This window comes from Calonectris borealis, chromosome 2, assembly GCF_964195595.1.
Source record: "Calonectris borealis chromosome 2, bCalBor7.hap1.2, whole genome shotgun sequence".
Lineage (NCBI taxonomy): Eukaryota > Metazoa > Chordata > Aves > Procellariiformes > Procellariidae > Calonectris > Calonectris borealis.
The window spans coordinates 125,771,663-125,794,780 of record NC_134313.1 but is presented as its reverse complement, the minus strand read 5'-3'; the positions used below and the strand labels follow the sequence as shown (position 1 = coordinate 125,794,780).

The 23,118-nt window shown below is 39.8% G+C and overlaps 1 protein-coding gene across 2 annotated transcripts in view; it reads right to left on the bottom strand.

Moving 5' to 3' along the window:
* GADL1 (glutamate decarboxylase like 1) overlaps positions 1 to 21,005 on the bottom strand; it is an 87,318-nt gene extending 66,313 nt beyond the window's left edge. The window contains exons 1-7 of one of the 2 annotated variants that reach the window (XM_075143376.1): positions 20,699 to 20,856; positions 19,985 to 20,128; positions 9,728 to 9,900; positions 8,797 to 8,923; positions 6,989 to 7,079; positions 6,184 to 6,290; positions 4,604 to 4,719 (exon numbers count right to left, since the gene is read on the bottom strand). In XM_075143376.1, coding sequence (XP_074999477.1) covers positions 4,604 to 4,719; positions 6,184 to 6,290; positions 6,989 to 7,079; positions 8,797 to 8,923; positions 9,728 to 9,880 — 594 coding nt within the window. In that variant the 5' untranslated portion in view covers positions 9,881 to 9,900; positions 19,985 to 20,128; positions 20,699 to 20,856. Of the gene's footprint in view, positions 1 to 4,603; positions 4,720 to 6,183; positions 6,291 to 6,988; positions 7,080 to 8,796; positions 8,924 to 9,727; positions 9,901 to 19,984; positions 20,129 to 20,698 lie in introns of both variants that reach the window. The other variant, XM_075143375.1, reaches the window with a different exon arrangement.
* Positions 21,006 to 23,118: the final 2,113 nt, after the last annotated feature.

Sequence of the window (23,118 nt, the reverse complement as noted above, 5' to 3'; positions counted from 1 at the left end):
TCTGTTAAACAAAAATTCAAGGTATATCTTACCATATTTCCAACATTCACTTCTAAAAGGACCTGCTCTACTGTGGGTACTGTTATTCCAGCATAAGAACATTTTGTCTTATTCCAGAATATGAGTATGCTGATCTCAGCCTAATCCACCTTCAAGATCAGACTGGGAATTCAAGATACAGTAACCTTCTTAATCTGAAGATATTTTTAGATGTCAAAACCACTCTGAATAACCTGCAGCATGTCAAATGCCTACCCACTCATAGCAATGGAGTCAGTTTTGAGAGTATGCAGCATCTCATAGTACTACACAGTTCTTCTCAGAATCAAGATCATCCAAGCCTTGGATTATCACTGCTTTTCTCAAAAAAAAAAAAAAAATTGGCTCTTTTTCACATTATTACTGAAGAGTTAAAATAATGTATACTCCAGCAACCATGAAGATGTTTAGAAATTGTTACTTTTCATACAGGAGGTGAAGCCAGGTGGTTAATTAATTCCATTTTCTTCCAGAGAGTTCACACAAATGCAGTTACTGCAGAACATAATTATGAAAAATGTACAACATTTTAATGTGTGGGCATGAATATATTAAGGGTATTAAAGCCTGTCACGCTTATTTTGATGAGATGGATCATCTCAAAGGGCTCTTTTTCTTTTTGACAAAAAGGTTTCCCCCACTATCACCCATTTTTTAAGTAAAGGCATACAAAGACACTACCTGATACTATCAGGTAGTTTTAAGAAAGCTTAATTTTGTAACATGACACGTCCACAAAGCCTTTAGGGCTTATTCATTTCGACTGTTATAAGAATAATAACATACATAGGTGGATAATTAGTCTTACATTACATCAAATTACATCAATAATGGTAATAATGATTGTAGAATGGCTGTGTGTTGTTCAGTAGAAGTTCAGAGATGTTTTCAACTGATTAGTGAATCACTTAAAATACAAGTTGCCTCCATCACTGATTTCTATCCATTAGGTTCAAGTGAAAGGTATGAATCACCAGGAATAATCAGATTGCTCCAAACTGAGAAAACAGTAGATCTGCAAATTCAGTATACTAGTAAACAGGCAATCACTAAATCATGTATTTTATTATAAAAAATGGTATGGGGGACTGGGAGAAAGATAAAAGAGGCTTGGGCACCTGAGAGATTATACCAAAAAGCAGAGGGACAGAGAAGAACAAAGGGAATACCAAAACAAAACAGGCTGCAAGATACATTATTTCTCGCCTCCACAAGTACCACCTCTTCGACAGTTTTGTCAGGTCTTCAGTGGGACAGAAAAGGAACAAGACTTATACTACTACATAGACTTGGAATATGCTTTCTTTGATGGAAAAAAAGTAGTGTTTCAGTTACATTGATTGAAAACATATAAGAATTTCTTTTTTTCCCCACTATCATTACTAGAAGTCATTATGCTAAATTACACTGCATCAATTTAAGAAAAAATACACCAGAGAACATTCAGCAGTTCTAGTCACAACAGTGTCGACTAATTCACTTGTTCATAGTTCCCTTTCCAAAAAAAGAGAAAGAAATATCCAGATAAAAAGTGTTATTTTTATCTAGACTATATACATAATTTTAAGTAATAATTTTAAATACTGCGAGTTCAGATTACTCTTGCCATGTCTTTTGCAGTTTTGTTTGTTTGGACACGTTATTAAATCTGTAGCCATTTGTAGTAAGAAATTAATGCCTTTGAGCATAAGATCAAATTGGAATAGTGCATTTAAGGTATGCTGCTCTACTATTTTAACTATAGCTAGACACAGTTTGCGTTTCCTAGAAATGTTTGCAAAGACAAGGTACTTTCCCCCTGTGCTTATTAAAACAGAAGATAAATTTGTATTTTCTTGATTTTGAAAAGTGTCCTAGAAACATGATTGCATAAAGCAATTACATTATTATGAGATTGTTTTATTACTCATTTTTGTCTGTTGTAATTTCAACAGGGGACGACATGGTGAGTTAATGTTGTGTTCTCTCACTTTATTACTTTCATGATCAAGTTGCACTGGGGAGGAATTCAGTTTCATTGCATCTAAAAAACTGCTCATATCAGCATGCACATTTCAACTGTTTACACATCTTCTTCTACCCTCAGTTACCTCAAATTTAGCAGATTTCTACCTTTCAGATCAACGCAATACATTCTTGGGTCAGAATAAAGTTCAGATGGGACTCAAATAGCAAAAAGTGATAAAAAGGTGGGCTGACATCTATAACTACAGCTGTATTCAGCTCCCACAGAGCCACAAATCATGCCTGAAGAAAGTGAGATATAACAATTTCTCTACTACTGCTGCTGTCTCAAGAGGAATCACTCTGTAATGGTCCAGCAAGAGAACTACGGAGTAGTAGCATAAACAGTGTTCATTGTGTATCACCATAATTTTAAGTAGCTAAGCACTTTATTTGCAGGAACAAGGAGCCTTTTTATTCCTGAAGGCCAAACAGAGCATGTGAGGACCTTGGGTGGGCCGTGCATTAAACATACACCTTCATGTTATCCAAGAACATACAAAAACTACATAGCCCCAGATCACACAATTAAGTCACTGACAAGTCCATGCATTCCCCTGCTCTACAGCAAGGCAACTCTTTCAGTCTGCCAAGTGCCAGACTGAAACTTTGGGACTTGGCAACTCAAGGCAAAAATCATTTCATTTGAACACAGTATTGAAGCCAAGGCCTAAAATGACACAAGTGCCTTGAGCAGCCGTGTGTTTTGACTCCTTATTAATACTCTCAGTTCATTATAGCCTCATGGCTTCTCCATGCCAACACTGTTTGCCTGATTCACGTCAAAGATAAACACAGGTTGTTAACTTCTCCAGGATCATTTTTTTAGTCATTTGCTTCTCCAGGTACCTCTTCAGTTAAAAAAAAAAAAAAAAAAAAAAGTGCAAAAACCTAAATAAAAGAAGGCTCAAAATAAAAACAAATAATAAAAAATTAAGATTGTGTGACACAAGCACTTATGTACTTATCTTCAGTGTGGGCCATTTATTACATATATTCTCAGTAGTACATATCTGAACTAAACAAACTTCCAAAAAGTAATGTAACTTGGACTCAGTACAGGTGGATCTAAAATAAGCATATATGAATATGCACATCTCCTCCCTCACAACCATGAGCAAACACTAGAGATCTTAGACAATAGCCACAATATCTAACTACTAAAAGTGGAAGTTTTACAGCAAGTGATTATTGAGTACTAAAGACAACATGGTTTTGTGAATCAAGCAAAGTATTAGAGATCAAGAGCATTGCCTTACAAATAATTTACCGATTTATTTTTCCTGGTCAGTTCTATATTTTATGGTTTTGGTCTTTCTGGTGAAGCAAAGACATCAAAATAAATTTACTCTGGGGGTCAAATAAAAAATTTCTTTTGTCACGAAATTAAATGCTTGTTTATTTTAGAGTATGGGAGTATAAATTTTAGTTAAATCTTGCAATGAAATTAAATGTTACCTCATGATAAAAATTCTACATGCTTCACTTCAAAAGCATTAACGGAATGTGTTTCAACCTCATTTTTGACTCCTTAGCTATTTTTAAGATGTAATGTGATGGATTAACTATGAACTGGCATGTCATTTCATATACACACATTTCAGAAAGAAAAAACCTAAATATATTTTGCCTGGGAAAAAAAAAAAATCACTTTATTTAGGACATTGGATTCAGTTCCAAAATATGTGTGCTGTCTTGGACAACTTATGCAATGCCTTCATCCCTCAGGCCTCTTCAAAATAAGCCTCTTGTCTATTTACATTGCAAACTGTTTGGAGCATAAACTTAAGAGCTAAAATCATTCTAGTAACTATATACTTCCTAGTACAACAAGGTTCTCACTTCCATTGGGGCCTTTATATAGTGGAGTCAGAATTAATAACAACTCTGTACTAATCAAATGATAAACTCTTAAAACCAGAGGGACAGGTGAGAGAAAAAAGCCTCAAAAAATTAGCTTCAGAATAAATGTATGAATATAACTCAATTTCCCACAGGCAGTTTGGACAGATATTATTGAAAAACTTTAAAACTAGACACATATTTTCAATAAAGAAGAACTGTCTAAAGATCCAGCTGTTTTTTCCAAAATGCTTTATGGTGGGTTTGGGTCTGTACCACAACGAATCTGTATTCAGACATAGGGCAGTGGGAGCTGCAGAGAGCCATCTCATAGGTCCACAGGTGCTCAGCTTAGTACAAATTAAACCTGCAGAAAGAAAACCTTTGACATCCAAAACCTATCTATCATTCCTGCTAGACTTTATGCTGTGGGAAATCAAATGCTGCAGACCTCCACAACACACCACGTGCATTCTGCTTCACAACCTATTCTTATATCAGCAATTTCCAAGAGCAGGAACATCTGTGTTTGTTTTCTGAAAGCAAGAAAGCTTCTGCAGGGAAATTTACCATCAGACTTCTCCACTTAGCTCCAATATTCCACATCATACACTGACGACAAATTTATTGTACCAGTGCCCCATCAGATATGCAAATGATATAATTTTGCAGCCATTGAAAAATAGAGTTCGAAAAGCTTTTTTTGTTTTGTTTTTACCTCTTCCGAAGTGAACAGGACTAGTCTTGGCAAACCTGAAAGCCCCTTTTCCTTTATCTCAGGACAAAATTTGTATCTTGCTAAGTTCATAGCATACATATTAGAAACAGAGCCACCTGCATACAGAAAGAGATATACAAATATCATATTAGCCACAGTCCTAGCACCTGTCCTGTGTCTGAGTGCTTGACCTATTAGGGAAAAAAATAAACCATACAGTTAGCCTATAGATGCATCCATCATAGCTTATTTCCTCCCCAAAAGCCTACAGACGTAAAATGAACTTTGGCCTCTGCAGCATGCATGGAAACAGAGCGTGTTTGAATGCTCTTTGGGCATATTTCCTTCCAAATAAGAACTGTGCCCAAACAGTCCTCCCGACAGAGAATACCCTGCAACAGCTCCTTCCCATTTACTCTGAAGCAATGCCAGCTCAGCTGCCTGCACCGAGCTCAGCTGTGGCTGCACCGTACAGAGCCTAGGAGATCTGTTGGGCAACCAGGCCTCAGAGTATTATGGGGAGAGAAAAGCCATTAGGAAAAAAAAAAAAAACCACGAGTGGGAACTGGGAGATCTGCAAGGTAAGATCTGGACGGGTTTTATTCACTCGAAAGAACAAAACCAAAATAATAAGAAAAACCCTTACATAAACCTAGCACATAAAAGTACAATTCATTTATCTTTTGACAGTATCTCAGTAAGTTTTTATTAAGCAATTCTGCCATAAAAGCAAGGCTTCTACTGAAAATACACATCAAATCTGACATGAAAAAAAATCCATACCATTAATATATTTTTTCAAAAAATTTTTAGGGGATTTTAGTTTATTTACTTTTCTGCTACCTACATGTAGGCTAGAATTACTGGCTTTGGTTTGGATTTCGAGAGGGGGGTTAAATCCACTTATTCATTTAATTTTTCTTCTCACGCCCAAATTAGATAGAAAAACTTCACATCTAGCCTAATAATTTGTTATCCGAATAATCTGTGGAATAATATCATTATGCTTCATTATTTCAATACAGTGGGCTGGAACACTGCTTTACAGAACATTTCGAAACATTTGGCTTACCAAGAAGCTTAAGAAATATTTGTTTGGTTGGCCTTATCATAACATTTAAAAAAAAAAAAACCTTATCAAAACTCAAAGGAGTGAAGCTCATGACACTCCCACTAAAATAAACTCTGGCTCCCACAGTTGTTAGGCAGGTTACACGGATCAGTGCCCTCAAGCACCACTGGTTGGTGTCCAGCACGTAAATCAGCTGTTGGTTGACGTCTGTCAACCAATTTGACTCAGTCCAATGAGGCTGTTGGTATTGTTAATAAGGTCAGGAAGGGCATGAGTTACAAACAATTAATTTGCACATAATTATATTTAATGTAGAATTGTTTTCATTAATTCGCTGATCATATTCACAGAATTATTACTAGAAACACATAAGACAAGCCTGGATTAAATAGTTGTGTGGGGGCATCACTGGATTTTTGCATGCATTTTCAAATATTCTACACGAATCCAGTGTTCGTGGTGTTAGTTGGTTTATAATGACTCGGCTTGAAACCTGAACTGTTCCTACCTGGATTAAATATACCATCGCCTTCTTCCCAGCCTATGAACTCAATCATTTTCTTGATGACTGCTTCTTCCACTAACAGAAACACAGGGGATACTTCATATGTATATCTGAACAAAAATAAAAGCATCATGATTGGTATTAAGACTACAGAACTCATGCCACAGAAGATTGCTAAAACTACATAAAGGTTTCTTGCACCTTTCTCTAATCTATCAGAAGCTGACCACCACCAGGCACTAGAACTCCAAACTAAAAACACTATGGATCTGACCCAGTAGCAACTGCTTAGTTCCTGACAGCATCACATTGACACTTCAAGTCTCAAAGGAACACATCAGAGTTTGCTTTTAACGTAGGTCACACACTTAAATTTCAGCTATAATGATCTATTGCAAGCAACAATTACTTTTTTTTAGGCTTTACATTTGCAAGTAAACAGTAGACAGGTAACCATTTGCATTCAACTCTGTGCAGACTGCTTCAAAGGAAATGAACAACTGAGCAAGTCTGATTAATCCATTTTTATGCACTAAGATAAAAGTCTAGGTTTAAAAGCGTTGAAAAACAAAAGTCTCTCCTCTTAAGCCCCACCTCACAAACTAGAAAAAAAAGCCTTAGCAGATTAGCCAACCTTCTGGTGAGCTATTCACCCAATCCAGACTGTTTTCTCTCTCAAATTCCTGCACAATTCCTACCTCCTCTGTAACACTGAAAACACAAATCAGAAGGGGGGTGAAGCAAAAAAAAGCTGTTATTCCAAAAAGCATGCTAATTCATCATCAAGAGGACGAAGAACTACACTTACACACTTGGGTTCAGTGCTTCTGTAATGAAACGAGCCACTAACGAGTAATAATCCATTCCAGCATACAGCTGATTGAAAAATCTTGGATGACCTGAAAATACAGATGAAAAGCAAGCAGTGACAGGATATACATGAAAAGAGAATATATCACAGGCCCTCTCAGTTGAACGCTGATCACTGCAAACCACAATTCACTCCATCATTCTCTCTGTATTTTCTGGACTTACTGTCCTTTTCTTAGGTTAGACAATCCTTTGAAAATAAATTTAATAAGCACTTTCAGGTCCCAAAACAAGGTTTGGGAGATATAAGTAGTGCACAGAGTGAATGTGGGTTGTTCTCAAGTTTTACAAATCAAAAAAAGAAAAGGGATTGACAATTGAGTATATGCAGTGGCTTTTAACAGTGGTCTTGAGAGGCCATGATGGATGTTCAGCCAAATTTTGCTAAGCAGTAGAATACAGGAACCTGCTGATCCCAGGCAGCTGTGCCTGTACTCCCACCCAAGTCTCAGTGTTGAGAGGGAGAGGCAGTACAACAGCTTGGAAAAACTTGCTGCAGACTTAAAATGACAAGTTAAGAGAATTTGTTTACCTGCCTTGAAACGCTGAGATATAACTAATTGTGAGAAAATTCTATACTATTGCTGACTATAAAAACAAGTCAGTTCAGCAGTGGGATCACCACCTACATTTTAATCCACAGCATAGTACTTTTACATGCAAAACCAGGTACACTGTATGGCTCCATTTATATTATATCTGGGGCTTCAATAAATGTTTATACTTAGATTAAAGACTATTTGCACAGCATATTTTTATATACAATATCCTTTCTGAGGTGACATAGTGTAACAAATGAAAATCTAAAGGCAATTTGCAAAAGTAAGATAAACGGAACACCTTCCAGTAACTCAGTAATTATATCTGCCTATTATTAGTGCACTCCCCCTGTAGATCAGTATTTCTACTTTTCCATGGTTTTCAAAGGCATGCATTCACTCTCAAAATTCTTTTACAGTTTTACTTTGTAGCAACAGTGACTGTAGCAGGGAACTGGCCCTGGAAATACACAACTAACTGTATCAAATGTCCTTCTCACTTTCCAAAACACAGACTAAGCTATGCCACATCTGAAATCCTGAGCTACTGATCCACAGCGCTATTTCCTGAACAGATGTTGTTCATCCCTTTTCGCTAAGATTGAATTATACTACACACGCTGCAGAAAGGTTAGCCGTAGAGAACTAATCCTGCAGAGATGTGGTCTACTGTCTCTGAAACACTGCAGGCTCTCTTCTCACAATGTCTGGAATAGGAAGTACTGCCTATCAGCAAATTAACACCCTGTAAGACTATTGCTCAAAAAGAACAATAGTAGATGTGGGGTAATCATCACTAAGGATGGTGACTCATCACTGTGATGGCGACCCCGCTCCTCACCACTCAGACAGCAGGAAATCACACACAAAGGTCCTTCTCCTGCTGTTTTGCTAGATTGTTATATCATACCTGCCTAGGTAACTTCCACGAGACTTCAAAATGACAGAATCTACCATTGATGTCAATGGCATTACAGGAATTAATTTTCTATTAGTTTGCCATGATTAGACATTTTAGTCAAACCTATGGTTACCAGCATTCAGTCAAACAATGGAAACACGGCCAAATGTTTGCATACTTGTATAGGCAGGCAGAAAACAAACATTCACACCCCCAGTTTCGTGAAAGGCGACAGAACTTTGTAAACATTATCCTGTCTTTCTAAGTTAGCATACAAAATAACTTCACTAGAAATCACATTCCTACTGGTTTTGACGCTGTATTGTATAACATTCCGGCAGAGTTGCAAGAGTTTCTGATGAGATTCTCCGGTGTCCCTCATTTCCAGGTCAAGAATCTGCTTCAGCGTTTCGGGGGCTCGCCATTCACAAACCTAGTGATGGGGAGTGGGGGAGACACCAGCAGTGAACAGGTTAGCCAGGAGGAAGAGGTTATAAAAGTACAAGGTAAGCACCACACTCAGTACTGGTTTCACAAAACTGCCCATTGCAGGGCAGCATGCCACCAGAAAACATCTCTGGTAAACTGGTCTTATGGGATCTTGGTTTTATTGTGTCTTGGGCATTGCTTGACCATGAAAATTAGAGTGGGGAATGCTGGAAGGCAGAAAAGCAAGAGGCCTGCAGGTCAAATTCTGTCCTTAGCCAAGGATTCATAATCATAGGATTTTCAGATGCTGTTCTGCCAAGGGATGGGAGCAACCAGTGCATGCTCAAAAACAAGCATGATTCATTTGTTCCCTCGTCCCATACAGCCTCTTAAGCAAGGGTTCTGCAAAACCCATAGCAATCTCATAATGTTGCCCTTTCATAGTGGTACCACATCCACTGTTCCTCCTTCTCCAATACCAGTACCCCGAGGAGCAAACAAATAACTCCCCCCACCCCAAACAAGAAAAACACTACACCCATTTGTCATCTCAAAGAAAGTGACCATTGTACTCTGAGATGAAAAAAATCATTATTTTCTGGCAAATATGTATGCTAATTATGTTATTGAAAGGTTTTATAATATGATCTTTCTTAATTTGTAAGGCTGTCTTTTTATTTCAGAGCCAGGCACAGAGTAGAAGCAATTTTGAGGCTACTTAAAGTGCAATAAAATATAGCTTAGAAAAAATTTGATTTACTGTTCATTATCTCTGTTATAAATTCTCAACAACGCTCTATGGCTTTACCTTTTCTGTTACATCATCAGCTTTCTGGATGACTTCTTCCATTATAATCTTACAGGCCTCTTCCACAAACTTCTCTCCTGCTTTTGAATCCATTATTGGACCATTTAGGATGACCCCATCCACCAAAACAGCATTCTTCTTCTTCTGAAGCATCTCCTGTTTGCAAATACCAACTGTAAGATAAATAACTCACCATTAGAGCAAGGCCTGGACAACTAAATCATAAAGTAAAAAAATATTCTTTCATTGCTGAAGATTTAGTCAACTTAAGGAAAAAATTCACATGGACTTTTCACAAAAATCCTGGATTTTGGTGGAAGAATCTTTACAGACAAAAAACCCGGATGTGTTACTTCAAACCTAGATTGTTATTATGTAGGTAATAATAGCCTACTGTATGGTATCTACTGTTTTCTGTAGCATACAAAAGCATGCACGGCACCTTCCAAACAAGAGGAAAAAATAGTTCTGGCCTAGAACATGATACAGCTGGATAAACAGAAATAAAGTGCAAGATAATAGGCATTTTTTCTTAGCTGAAAATGTTTTCCTCCACATGTCATCCCTCCTGCTCCCCTTTTTTCATGAAATAATTTTCAGCTTCCTTTCCCATATCTTTATGCTGCTCCTTCCCACGAGCCAGTCCCATTGCTCTGAGTCTTCTGCATCCTTTGCAAAGTGTTTCATTGACCCACACTCCATGAAGATAAAACCTTTTGAGATGGCTGTCAGTATCACATACCCGTACTTCTCTCCTTTCTGCCCTTATCCTATTAAGTGCCCTCAGTCACTAATTACAGTAATTTGTTGTGCAATTATCTTATTTATTCACTTCTCCAGTGACGATCTCTTTCCTCTCCCTCACCTTTATCCACGAGACATACTCTTCTGATGTGTTCCATAAACACATTGCTACTTCCTCTTTTATATGACTTCTGAAAGCACATCCAAGATGCTTATAAGACACTGGCCAATAGCAGCAACCATGGATCCATTTCATGTATTGATTTCAAACGGGAAGATCAAGACTCCAGTTTTAATCAACATGAGAACAAAGATGAAAGTGAGACATTTGGAGATATCAAGGGAGCAGACATTTGAAACAGTATAGCACTGAAAGGAGAAGCGGTAACTACCATATCCAAATTACAGCATCTGTCGACTGATCTTGCCTTGGAGTAGCTAAGATCTATGAAGCTAGGCAGCATTGGCTTGAAGGGTCATCTTTGTCTACAGTGAGGATGGTGGAAGGGTAAAGATGTATGAAGGAGAAAGTTCTTTATCATCTGCTTTGCTTTTTGCTCCAGTTACAAAGTACAGAAGAAAGGTAGCTTTTTCACAGGTCTAAACAAACAACTGAATTTCCAGAAGACTGCCAGACACTGCAGTCTGACACATTCATCATGCTTATCATAATTACAGTTCCTCATGCGCAGGAGGATGTAGAAGAACAACAATGCTACCTAGAAAAGTGCATGACTTCGAGGTTCGTTGATTGAAAGAAACCGTCAATCCCATGAACTTTTATTTACTGATGACTCAGAGAAGCTATTCAGTTCACTTTCACTTATCATGAGAGATATGACAAACAAGATAAAATTCTAACATGAGACAGAACCTCAGGCTTCCCATAACGCTGATGACAAAAATGAGACCCCCACCCTCTGCATTTCTGAAATTACTTCTATTTTTAATCCAAAGGGGCAATATACTGAACAGAGTAGCCTTCGGCACATTGTTATAGGAGAGGCATAAATGTTCTTGTGGGACAGATACAGAACAAGCAGGTAAACAGTATTACATCTTCAAGAGGCAGCGAGGGAAAATCAGAGACGTCAAAAACGTCAATCCTCATCATGCTTCCCAGCACACCACAGCAGAGGCACTGTACAGAAACTGCAACTCCGAAAAAGTCTTAGATGTTTCTCTCTGAAAACACAAGCTAGTAGGTCAACTTTACAAGACCTAAAACACCAGGTATTAACAAGGAATTAGAAGGCATCGGGTCTTTTGGGCAGAACAGGGACTATTTTTGGATTGAGAGTTAGTTATTTGATGCATAAATAGCTGCCTTAAGTACTAACCAGAGTCTAACATAAACCCAAAAAAGAATCTCAGCCTCGACATCACCTGGAGATGCTACCATCTCCATGTATGTTAAAGGTGTTTTGATTCTATGGAAAAGAGGACAGGATCTAAAAAATCTATATGGGAGATTAATATCTACCATAGAGCACAGATGTTGATACTTCCTTTGGTTACAAGAAGAACAGACGGTAGAGCAAGAGAACTCACTAACTCCTTTTTTTTTTTTTTTTTGCTCTGCTCCACCTCTCAGGTCTCTGCTAGAACCAGAGCTGTGCAAAAGCTTTCTGTTGGTATCTCTGTCAGCCCTATTTCTGACACATTTGCACAGAGATGTGACACTAGTACTTCCATGACTTTACAAAGATCTCTTCCAAGGATTCTGTGAAAAGCAAAAGCAGAACTTTACATTACTTTTTCTACCAGGTCTTTAGGGGGATGGTTGATAGGTCTAACAACAGGTCCCTATTTGAAGCAGGTCTGTTCACCTCTACACACAGTTTTACAGTCTCCATAGGACACTTTGTGGAGCCCGAGGAAGAAGACATCCTCTGGAAAATGGGTGATAGTCTACCCCTAGTCCCAACATGTCTGTGTTGGGCCTCAGACACAGTCTATGAAACAGAAAGGCAAAGCAGAGAGGTCAGAAGGAAGGGAGGGAAAGGAACCTTCATTTCAACAGCAATTTACCTGTGTAAGGCTCCAGCAAAGAGTTCAGGACTTAGCCCACATTATATTTCATGAAATAATACAACTTGCAATTATTTACCACTTTCTCAATAATTTTTTGGTCATCACTTACCATTTTAATCTGAACTTGCTGAGCTAAATTCTGCCCTGGAACATACCATAAGACTATTACTGGAAATTAATAGGAACAACTATTTCACAATCAGCAGCTCAATCAAGCCCCTTATTTTCTGAGGTAAAGGTCTTCGGGTTTCGCAAACCACTGTTGGATATATACACTATTCCCATCCCTCATGATTTTACTTCAAATCCTGTGATACTTAATCTTCTACTTATAACTGTCTGACTTCTGGAGTTCTTATGAGAATTCCACACTCTTCTTTACTGAAAAATAAATGTGTTTCCTCCTGGTTGCAGTAAAAACTTTGAAGAGGAAAACTAAGTAGATTATAAAAGTCTGAATTTCCATAACATTTTTTTTCTTCTATCACATTTTTAAAAGATCCTGTGACCAATTTATTACGTTTTAGATGGGTGAACCTCCAGAAAGATTCAAAGTTCACTTTTTATGTCACAGTACCCAAGTTAAACAGCATGCCTTTAACACCTTCTCAGAGCTCAGCATCCAAGCTAAGAAACACACACATTTTGAGCTGACAATTCATGTTGTCCCTTTAAAAAAAAAAAAAAAAAATCATACCTCAAATGCTCAAAACATTATTTTTCAAGAATTTTGGATCTTTTACATATCTGTCTCGAACACACCTGATTGGACTAAGGGAACGTGTTCCACATGGAGCCCGCTTTGTAGAAACAGCATCTTGTCACATATACCTCTTTTGTTTTCAGACATGATAAGCAAACAATCTAGAGATGTTGCTGCAATAAATATATTCTTTTCTATTTAAGAACACAGAAACAGACTCCTAAGCAGACTCAGAAAGCAGACTTCCAGAAAGTATATCAAATGCAATTTCAGCCAAATGGCTCCAGGCTTGAAACAGAACTAAAACTTTACCAAATGGAAGTGCTTTAAATCAGAGATTAAGGATTATGGATTGTTCAGGATAAGCTTCTGCAAAAGGGAAGACTCGATCCTGCTCCAATTGAAGGCAATTGGGCATTTAGCCACTGGCTTCAGCAGCAGCAGAATCAAGCCCGTAATTCTCACATTTCATCCTGAATGAAATGTTCTATTACAGAAGCCTAAGGATTTCCAACCAGCATTTCATTTTTATGATCAATATTATTTTCCCAGCAGAAAAGATAAATTAATTGGAGCTGAAATAATGTACAAAAAATTAAACATTTTTTCAGATGTTTCTATATCTTTATGTAAGCACTACCAAGTATTTTAAGAGCTGCATCTGTGTTTCTATAAACATATAGAAACTTTCACTGCTGAATTCTTGCACTACAGAAAGAAACTGGAGCTTTTTACTTGGCACGTTCTGACAACGTTTCAGAGAGTAGAATAAAATGCCCAGAAAGATTTACTGCTCACAAGGAAAAGGCAGAAACAGAAGGGGGTGGTTGTGAACGAGTAGCTTGTGCTTTAATGCCAGAGCCAAATCCTGTTCAGTTCACACTGTACTAGCACCACTGACTATTCAAGTAAATGCAAAAGGCTGGCTTTGACCAAAGGTTGATTTCTGCTTTGCAATAAATGCAATAATTGCCAGCATTAATTAGAAACAAATTTTAAATTTCTCATTCTGTATGATCTAGTCACGGTTCTTCTTTCAGAAGACCTCAGTATTTTTTTTCAGTGTGTCCAGCAAAAGAAAACAAGTGAACTTCAGTGTCAAGACGCCACACCACCATGTTTAATGGATTACTGTGGTGCCATATCGTGTATCAAAGTATTAAAACACAAACCTGTCCCATACTATGCAGCTATTTGAGTCCCTTGGCATACATGATCTTTAAAGACACCTTTTCTTTAATCACCGCTTTCCGTATGTCTATGGCTGAAGTAAAGCCAGTTTTAAGGCAAAATACATTGTTTCTTAGCAAACTGATTTCCCAGGCCTCTTGCCAAGTAAAGGAGACGCAGGTTTCTTAGAATCCAGTATATAAGTTGACTTGGTGTCTTGGTAAAGCCATCCATATGAAAAAAAAGTAGGCACAGGTACGGTAGGGCTCATGCAATTGCCCCCATACTACGTGTTCCTGTTTTGCAGGTTCATGGACCAGGCCTGTGGACAGGGAACAAGTTGGGTGCTTCCCTTCAGAAGGTCTGCAACAGCCCCCCCTGCACAGGAATCCTCTGACTGTGAAAATGCAAACGTGACCTTTATAGAGCAGGACCCGAGGAAAACAAAAGTGCTTGTGTCTCCAGGCTCAAAGGCCCCTCAATAGACTCTTTGAGCACACTGCTAGCACTGAACAGCAACACCACAACAAACAGGTCCTATTCTCCACCCCATACCTGAATTTCCCATTCTGAAAGGAAAGGTTGGGAGGAGACAGAGAAACCTGGAGAGGAGCCCCAGTGATGAATATCTGACAGGGAATGCAAGGTCTGCACTAGTAGAGAGGTTCTGCTTTCAGAGATGTTTTCAGAGTCCCAAGAGGGCACCCTTATTAGTCAAATGCTCATGACACGTTGTGCCTGTTCACTGTGCGCAAACGCTTGCTATACACAACAGTACTAGGCAGGATATGCTAAAAAAAAAAATAAATTAAAAGCAGCAGATAAAAGTTAAGAAACAAGAATCGGGAATTCTTATGCAAGCCAAACCTCAGGAATTGATGTTAATATTTAATAATGACTTCTCCATGCCCTAACCAAGTAACTGCAGGAATGATTCATGCTGTAACATTTCCAATTAGGAAGAAAGGCTGTGGAGAATTGAAATTCACCTTGATGAGAAACTGAGAAACGGCAGATGCCAACTATGAAATGGAAATCCCAACTCCCTGACCCCAATGAGATTCTCTCAGTTCACATGTTCTGGTTTTTAACATTTGCCAACAGGGTAGGGAGCATCTGAGAAACAAAATGGCTTTTATTTTGATTAGAAGTTGCACATTGATAATGAACATTTAATGAACGTTCCTTTTTCTGGGGGAAAGTGAATATATTTGCAGCATCCAAGTCAATCACAGGCACTGTGCATGGGATAGCAAAGTTAACAACTTCAGGAGGTTGAGTTCAGACAGAAGTGACGAATATATGTGTGACCCATATAGAATACAAAGAATCCCTGAGATTTCACTGCTTCCCACTGGGAAAAATTGAAATGAAAATACAATTGGGGCTTTTTTCCAAATGGAAGTCCTGCAACTTGATTTAAAGAGAGTCCACGACAGCCTGTAATTTCGTGCAAGAACTATATACTTTTAGTTATAACATAAAAACAATTTTTAACTCCAGTCTTTCAAAAATCAACTAAGAAAGCAGCAATTTACTAAAACTGATTTTTCTGGGATTCAATGCAAGTTAAAATGTAAAAATAGGTGAAAAGCCTAAATTTCATTTTAGGAAGTTTTACCTCTACGTTCAAGTTACAATCAAAACAACTTTTTTCCTCTCAATTTTTCTTAACATCATAAACACTTCCATATTTTCTGTTTCCTACAAAGGATTTCCAATTACTGCTCACTAATTCACGTCTACAACATTGCTCTAAGATATGCCCTTAGTTACTAACATGGGAAAGCTACTGCACAGTAAATCGGGATGTAACTTTCCAGCCCACTAGGTTCCTCTGAACTGGTTCCTATGCAGACATTCATAATTTATTAGCATATTATGTAGAGCAAAGTAGTTCAAACCACTTTCAAAATGGAGCAAGCTGCCTTGCACAGCCTATTATAACATTGCTGGTCAGATAAGCAGAGACCAGTCACACAGATGAGGGACTCGGCAGTGCTCTGGACCCATCACTTCAGATCATGCCTGCCTTGATTTTCCTATGTGGTTTTGGGAAACCACTCCTGAGCTGCAAGAGGCCAAGCTGCTGGGTGACAATACACCATGGCAAGTACCAGCAGAAGACACTGGCAGTCCTTTTCGAGGGTAACAGCCTGCATGATGCCTGGTACAAGCACAGATCTGACCATGCTACGCATGCTAGGGCTCACCAATGAGACCGTGTGATCCCTGCCCCAGCAAGGCGGCTGAAAGAGGCCCAAGCAGAGTCCGCCAACACCTCCAGTCTGACTTCACCCGTGATCCCAGTCTTCCATTTTTCCTCTAAGGAAGGCAGAAGATGGATAACTTATTTTGGTCGGGTTTTTTTTTTGACCATGCCAAAACTTGAATCAGTCATTTGAGATCAGCATCAGCACTGCAACCAAATACAGCATTTGTTGCTTGCTCTTTCCCCTTCAGGCAGGTGTTACAGCTTTTTAACATGATATATTGGCCCCAAAGGGGGTTCAATAATCCCTGAACAATTGAGTAGGTCTGCTTGAGAAAAATTAGTTCAAAAAGCTCAATGAGATACAAGCTGATTGCAGTGTAACTAGTGGAGGGACACCAAGCTGCTCATGAGACAACCTTCCTTGTTGAAACCCTGACATTTGCCAATGGATAAGATCACATTTATGAAACTTTTCAGTTTACATAAGGTGAGACGTGACAAAGGGCAGGGATATCCAAGCTTTAGAGCCAAAAGCTCTTCCAAATTATCTAGATTTAACCAGCTACTTTGTAGAGTTATTGCTACTTTGCTGACTAAAGGCCTTGGTCACTACGAACCACTTTCCTGATCATATTTATGGCACTGACAAACCTCAGATCCAGTGACTTTTTCTTTAAAGATGCCTCTATTTGCTGACACTTGACATGTTTTTCATAAAAAAAAAAAAAAAAACCAAGATCACATATACTCAAGAAAGAGTAATACATACATTTGAACCAGGTCAAAATCACCTTTTGTTACCCTTAGACTAGCCCTGACGATAATCATCAAAAGAAACAACCTTCACTGACATGCCACAAAACAACAACCATTTGCCTTTTAAATTTATTATTCCCCCATTGCACATGTATAAATCCCATTAATGTTAAAATAAGATAAATAGTGTGCACAGATGGGAGAATAAAAAAAGGGGGGAAATGGCCCCAATTTAGCCATGTCCTGCTAAGCATTCTTGAGTTATCAATGCTTTATGAACAACTACCTCCAACAACCTCTACAGTTTGTGACACGAGACAAAGCAAAAAAGGCCATAAGAAATTTAACTTTTGATTTTTGCAAAGCCTGAAGAGGTAGTTTCTGTAAACATTTGGGATGAGCATTAGGACTGACTATCCCAAATCTGACCCTGGTGTGTGGGGAAGTCAGAGAAATACAAAGACATGTATTTCAATGTGTCCATTTTTTGTGTCTTGAATATGTCATAAATGCTTATGGAAATACAAATGGTCTTTATAGAAGCAGGCTGCCTAAAATAATCAAGGACAAGGAAATCAAGGCACATGAAATCTAAACTGTTTAATAGGCAGTAATAGCTGAATCAGTATGCAACAAGATCTTCCAATGCATTAAAAAGTGACAATTCTTGGTTGTATAAGTGACAGCTTAAAAGATGCCTTAATCAAGAAAGAAAAATTATTTATTGAACTTCTCAAATGTCAAATTAAGCTTCTTCACTAAACGTTCATTAACTGCCAAGAAAATTCTTATTAATTTTGAAGCACCATGAATGCACTCACACAGAATGGCTTTATTTGATGCGAACTTCATTTCTCGCAAACCTATGTTTCCCTTCCTTTGATGAAGTGATGTTAGCAAAGATCCTAGTATCTTTTTTATCAGATTAGATTTTAGGACACAGGAGACATCCTACCCCTCTGCTCTGACCAAAATATTAACTCAAGCGTCACATTACCGGAGCCTTAAAGTCACCCAACCTTCCAGTATGTTTTAACATGCTTCACATTACACCTGTTTGAGATGGCAACACAGCAACATCTTACATGAAATAATGTAGATGGCAGATGCAAACCACATCTACTGGCAGATGCAAACCACATAATGCCCCAAACTTAACATATACACACTGAGCAGCCAGCAATTCAGAAGTTAAAAAGCAGCATATTGCATAAATGCTGGCTGCTCCCTTTCTCTTGTGGTTTCCAGCTCTGGCTCTATTTGTTGTACTTGATGAGCTAGTAACAACTTGCTTGAGACTCTGCTTAATACACTCAGCCTTTATGCCCCACAAGGGAACATCTCACCTGTTTTTTTCTCCAAATACAGAATTCTCCAGGCTCTCTCCCTGCCAAAACAACCTTGGAAAGCTACCCTAATGCCAAATGACTGAAGGATATATGCAGTCAAGACCCGTTTCTGCAGCTAGGAATAGGAATCTACAACTTGGTCCCCACTCACACATGGGATTTTGCTGTCTTTTGTGTTAGTGGAGGCATAGCCTAAAGAATCTTCTTACCCATCCCCGCACAGTCGATAAGGCCATCCTTGTGGACAGTGGTGATAATGTCTGAGAGATATTAGGCTCAATTAACAAGCAAGATGAACCTCACAAGCACTCACTTTCAGATACATTAAGGGTGGTAAAAATCAGTGTCACTGCCCAAGAGTACTCCCACTGCGTTCAGCCACAGCAGCCGCTGCAAGGGTAACTCCATGCACTAGGAAACACATCCAAGTCTCCACTGCAACTGTGTCCACTTTGCCAGCTGCTCCAGTTGTGCAAAGCAAACACAACGCTACAAGAGGCAAGTGCCCTTCAGTCTTTTTCTCCCAAATGTTTTCCCATACAACCTTAACACTACCCAGCTAAGAGCACATAAAATCAGTACTGAAAGGAGAAAGACTGCACATACCAGCCCAGAAAGATCTCGTTTTAAGTGTGGATGCACACTTGCTAGAAAAAAGCTTTCAGGAGGCAGCAAAGACCTTACCTTACCACCTCAAGAACCTAAGCCTTATTTCTCCAATGGCTCTGAATAACAAGCAAAATCTTTCCCCACATCCTAAATCACTTAAATCCACAAATAATCAGGCTACAATCAACAGCCCCAACAAAGGCTACAGTGCAGCCCAACTTTCTTCACCACGTCACTGATGTGAAGTTCATTCACCAGATGGAAAACACAGCAAATCACCAAAGGTAAAGGGAAGAAGAGGGGACAGGGTCCATGCTTACAGTAAAACTAAAAGAAACCTACCAGATCCCAAGCTGTTTTGACTGTTTTTGTAAGAGACTCCCAATTTGGGATAAGTGGAGAAACTCTTACCAAGAATATTGATCTTGTCGGAGGGGAGGCTGCCATCTGCAAACACTTTTGCTATTTTCTGCCTTAGCAACCAGTTTCTACTCAGAAGATCAAGGAATTCCTCATTTCTTAACCTTGCAAATAATGGCATACCTAAAGCCTAAGCGTACCAGAATTTAGTCTTCTCATTTTCCAAGCTTTTACAGAAGTCTCATTATTGTATTAGTCATAGGTCTTCCATGTTCCCAACTTTCATAAACATATGGTCAACTTTTATTTTTCATTACCTAATGATGCAAGGCCTTCCTGTTAATGCAGGTAAACAAGTTAACTTGATAATACATTTATAAAACAGGATTAACTTCTCCCTTTCTGAGATCTTTTGCTCCAAAGCAAATGACCGTATTGCCATGCCTATTTCATTCTGGTGCCTGAAAAAAAAAAAAATAAAAAGGCACCACTCTTTAAAGATCATTTATCTCAACAAAAATACTGTGCTGCAATGCTTTTATAATAATTGTTGCAAACTCTATACCTTATTAAACCATTCTGGCTACATTACCGCTGCACTTTAACAAAAGGAGGTTATAGATAGACATTCAACAGACAGCCTTTCTGCTCATCTCCACACCTTACTGGGGAAGTTTCTGAACCGCGGGAGCCCTCCGCGAAGGCAGCCCTACCCCTCCCGCACCTCGGCTGCGAGCCGACCCTGCCTCCCTTCTCAGCCCCGAGGTCCCTCTCCTCCTCGGGCCCGGTGGTAGCCATGGCGAGCGGTAGCCAAGCGGGCGGCCGGCAGGGGAAGGGGTTAAAAGCCCCGAGCGGGGCAGAGAGCGAGGCGCTTCCCTCCTGCCTGCCTCTCCCGAGCGCGAGCCCCTCCGCCCGGCCCAGACCGCGCCGCCCCGGCGGCCGCAGCCTGAGGCGCGGCGGTCGGGGGCCGCAGCCCCGCTGAAGCGGGGAGAGAGGAGGGAGAAGGAGGCTCTAGCCCCGGCAGCGTTTACCCTCCATCTCGCCTTCGCGGTGGGAGCCGGTTGCGGAGCGGAGGAGAGGCACCTCCCCGGCGTGGCCCTGGCCGCTGCCGCGCCGAGCCGTCCTGTGCCGCGCCGGGGCCGGGCCGAGCCGAGCCCGCAGCTTTCACCCCGCACATCCGCAGCCGCCCGGCAGCTGCCTCCGGGCTGCCTATTAATACCCTCGGCGCCGCTGGCCCGCTGCCAGCCGCCTCCTCCGGCAGGGTGGGGGTGACGGGGCACGGCCGGGCGCACCGGAGGGGGGAGCCGCCCGCAGGGTTTCCTGGCCCGGCTGCACCCCGGGTGCGGGGACCGGCGGCGGGGAGGCTGCGGTAAATAAGGAGGGAGTTTTTAATGCCCGGGAGCTGCCCTTATTCCCGAAGTCGGAGGGTTCGTTGCTGTCCCTGCTTGTGGCAGGGTTTGTGCTTCAAAAGCCTGACCCGGTGCCTTAAAACCCTTCCCGGGGGGTGAGCGGCGGCAGCGGGCGCAGGCAGGCCGCCCTTGCAGGCAACTAGCGGGCTGCCAGACCCTGCCTGCGCGCTGCCGCTCATCAAAGCCCGGCCTGGCACCGCCTGCCGTTAAGGGCTATTTTAAGGCCTCTGAGCAAGTTGTGGCTGACCTCCTTGTTCCACTTTATTCCAGGACACCAGCCCCATTCAACAGGCCTTCTTAATTCTCATCCCCTTATTTCCTTGTAATTCCTTAAAAAAAAAAAATGAAAATAAGCTTTCTTTTTGACAAAAGGCGTTAGTACTGTTGTCACAGGAAGGTCTGAAAGTATCCAAAAACTAACTACCAAAACCCCCAAAAGCACATGTCTTCCATTAAAATTCAGGCCTGATTAAAGTTTGGCAAAGATTTTTGGAAGCTGGTGAAAGATTCAGGCGTGAATCAAACATTCATTCAGGTGTAGTATCCTAATTTTCCTTGTTTTTGAGGAAACAAATGTAGCCCTTTTCTGGCTTCAACTGCAGCCTCTACTAAGTCATTAATAACTTCTACAACTTGCAGAAGGTAATTTTGTAGCCCAATAGATATCCTACACTGCAAGAGATAAGTATTTGAACCTCCTTGCGATAGATAAAAATGGTAGATATTACTAAATTAAAAGTTCATAGGTGCCTGGGAACAAGCGATCATGGCCTGATTACATTCATCATAGGTAAATAAAGGACAGCCCCAACCAAAACTGTGCATTTCTGCTGCTTCAAAGGAGCTAATTTCCACAAACTAAGAAAAACAGTAAGGGGAACTGACAAGGCAAAAAGGTGAGAACACCGAAAAAGAGGGCTGTCTTAAAGACTCTATTAAATGGTCAAACCACTATGATTTTGCAGTCACAGAAGGCAGTAACTTTCCCATAAAAGCTCAAAGGTGGCAGTTAGAAATAAAATTGGAAGACAAAGAGAAATTATATAAACTACAGTTGATATAAACTACAAGTTACAATATCAAAAGTTGATAAGTTAATAGGCAGGAGAAAAACTGTGGTTGTAAAAACTAGACAAATGAGACATTTTAAGTGTGTTAGGAATAAAGGAAAACCCAGTGGTGGTTCTGGCCCATCAGTAAATGTAGTTCATAAGTGGGTTTGTGCTGATGTGGAAAATGTAAATATGTTCAATAAGTACTTCTGTGCTACAAAAGAAACAAGTAGATGGATCTCAAGGGGACCATGAAGAACTGCTCCAGCCTGCTAGTAATTAAGAAAGATAAGAATCATGACCATTCTCCTATAAGGAAACTTAGATAACTTTTACTCCCAGTTCCAGAATAGATACTTGGGCTGTTTCACCTGTTTCAGTAAACTTTGGAATACTTGTGAAATTCCAAAGGGGTGCTAATGTTATACCAGTAGTCAAAAAAGGGCAATTGCAATGACAGGAAAAATACCGGCCAACATCAGAACCCGAAATAACAATGGGAATAACAGATTTAATTTAAAAAGATTTCAAAGAAAGGAATAGAAATAATTCCGGTCTTTTTCATGAAGTCCAGGTCTAATCCAACTTCTCTAAATTCATTCTTTGGTGAGATTACTTGTTTGGTTAAGTGCATATTGTTGATTTAGACCTTTAAGACAGTCTGAAAGAAAATGTCGTACCCCATGATATCATTGAAGCACATGCTAAATTGACTAAGACTTGCCTGAATGACTGATGACAAAAAGTAGCTGACAGTAAGGAGCTTTCATTGAGTGGGTTTCTGTGAAAAGAGGGTCACATTTGAAAATGACACAAAGAGGAGAGAAATAGTAAAGGTAATAAGGACCAAGGAACCACGTGAAGTAATCTGAATTGAGTGGCACACTGGGCCTTGTCAAACAAAATACATTTACTGTAACTAAATCCCTGTAACAAGCATGAAGGATTGTAGGTACTGTGTACTGAGAGGGAGATGGCACTTGTTGAAAA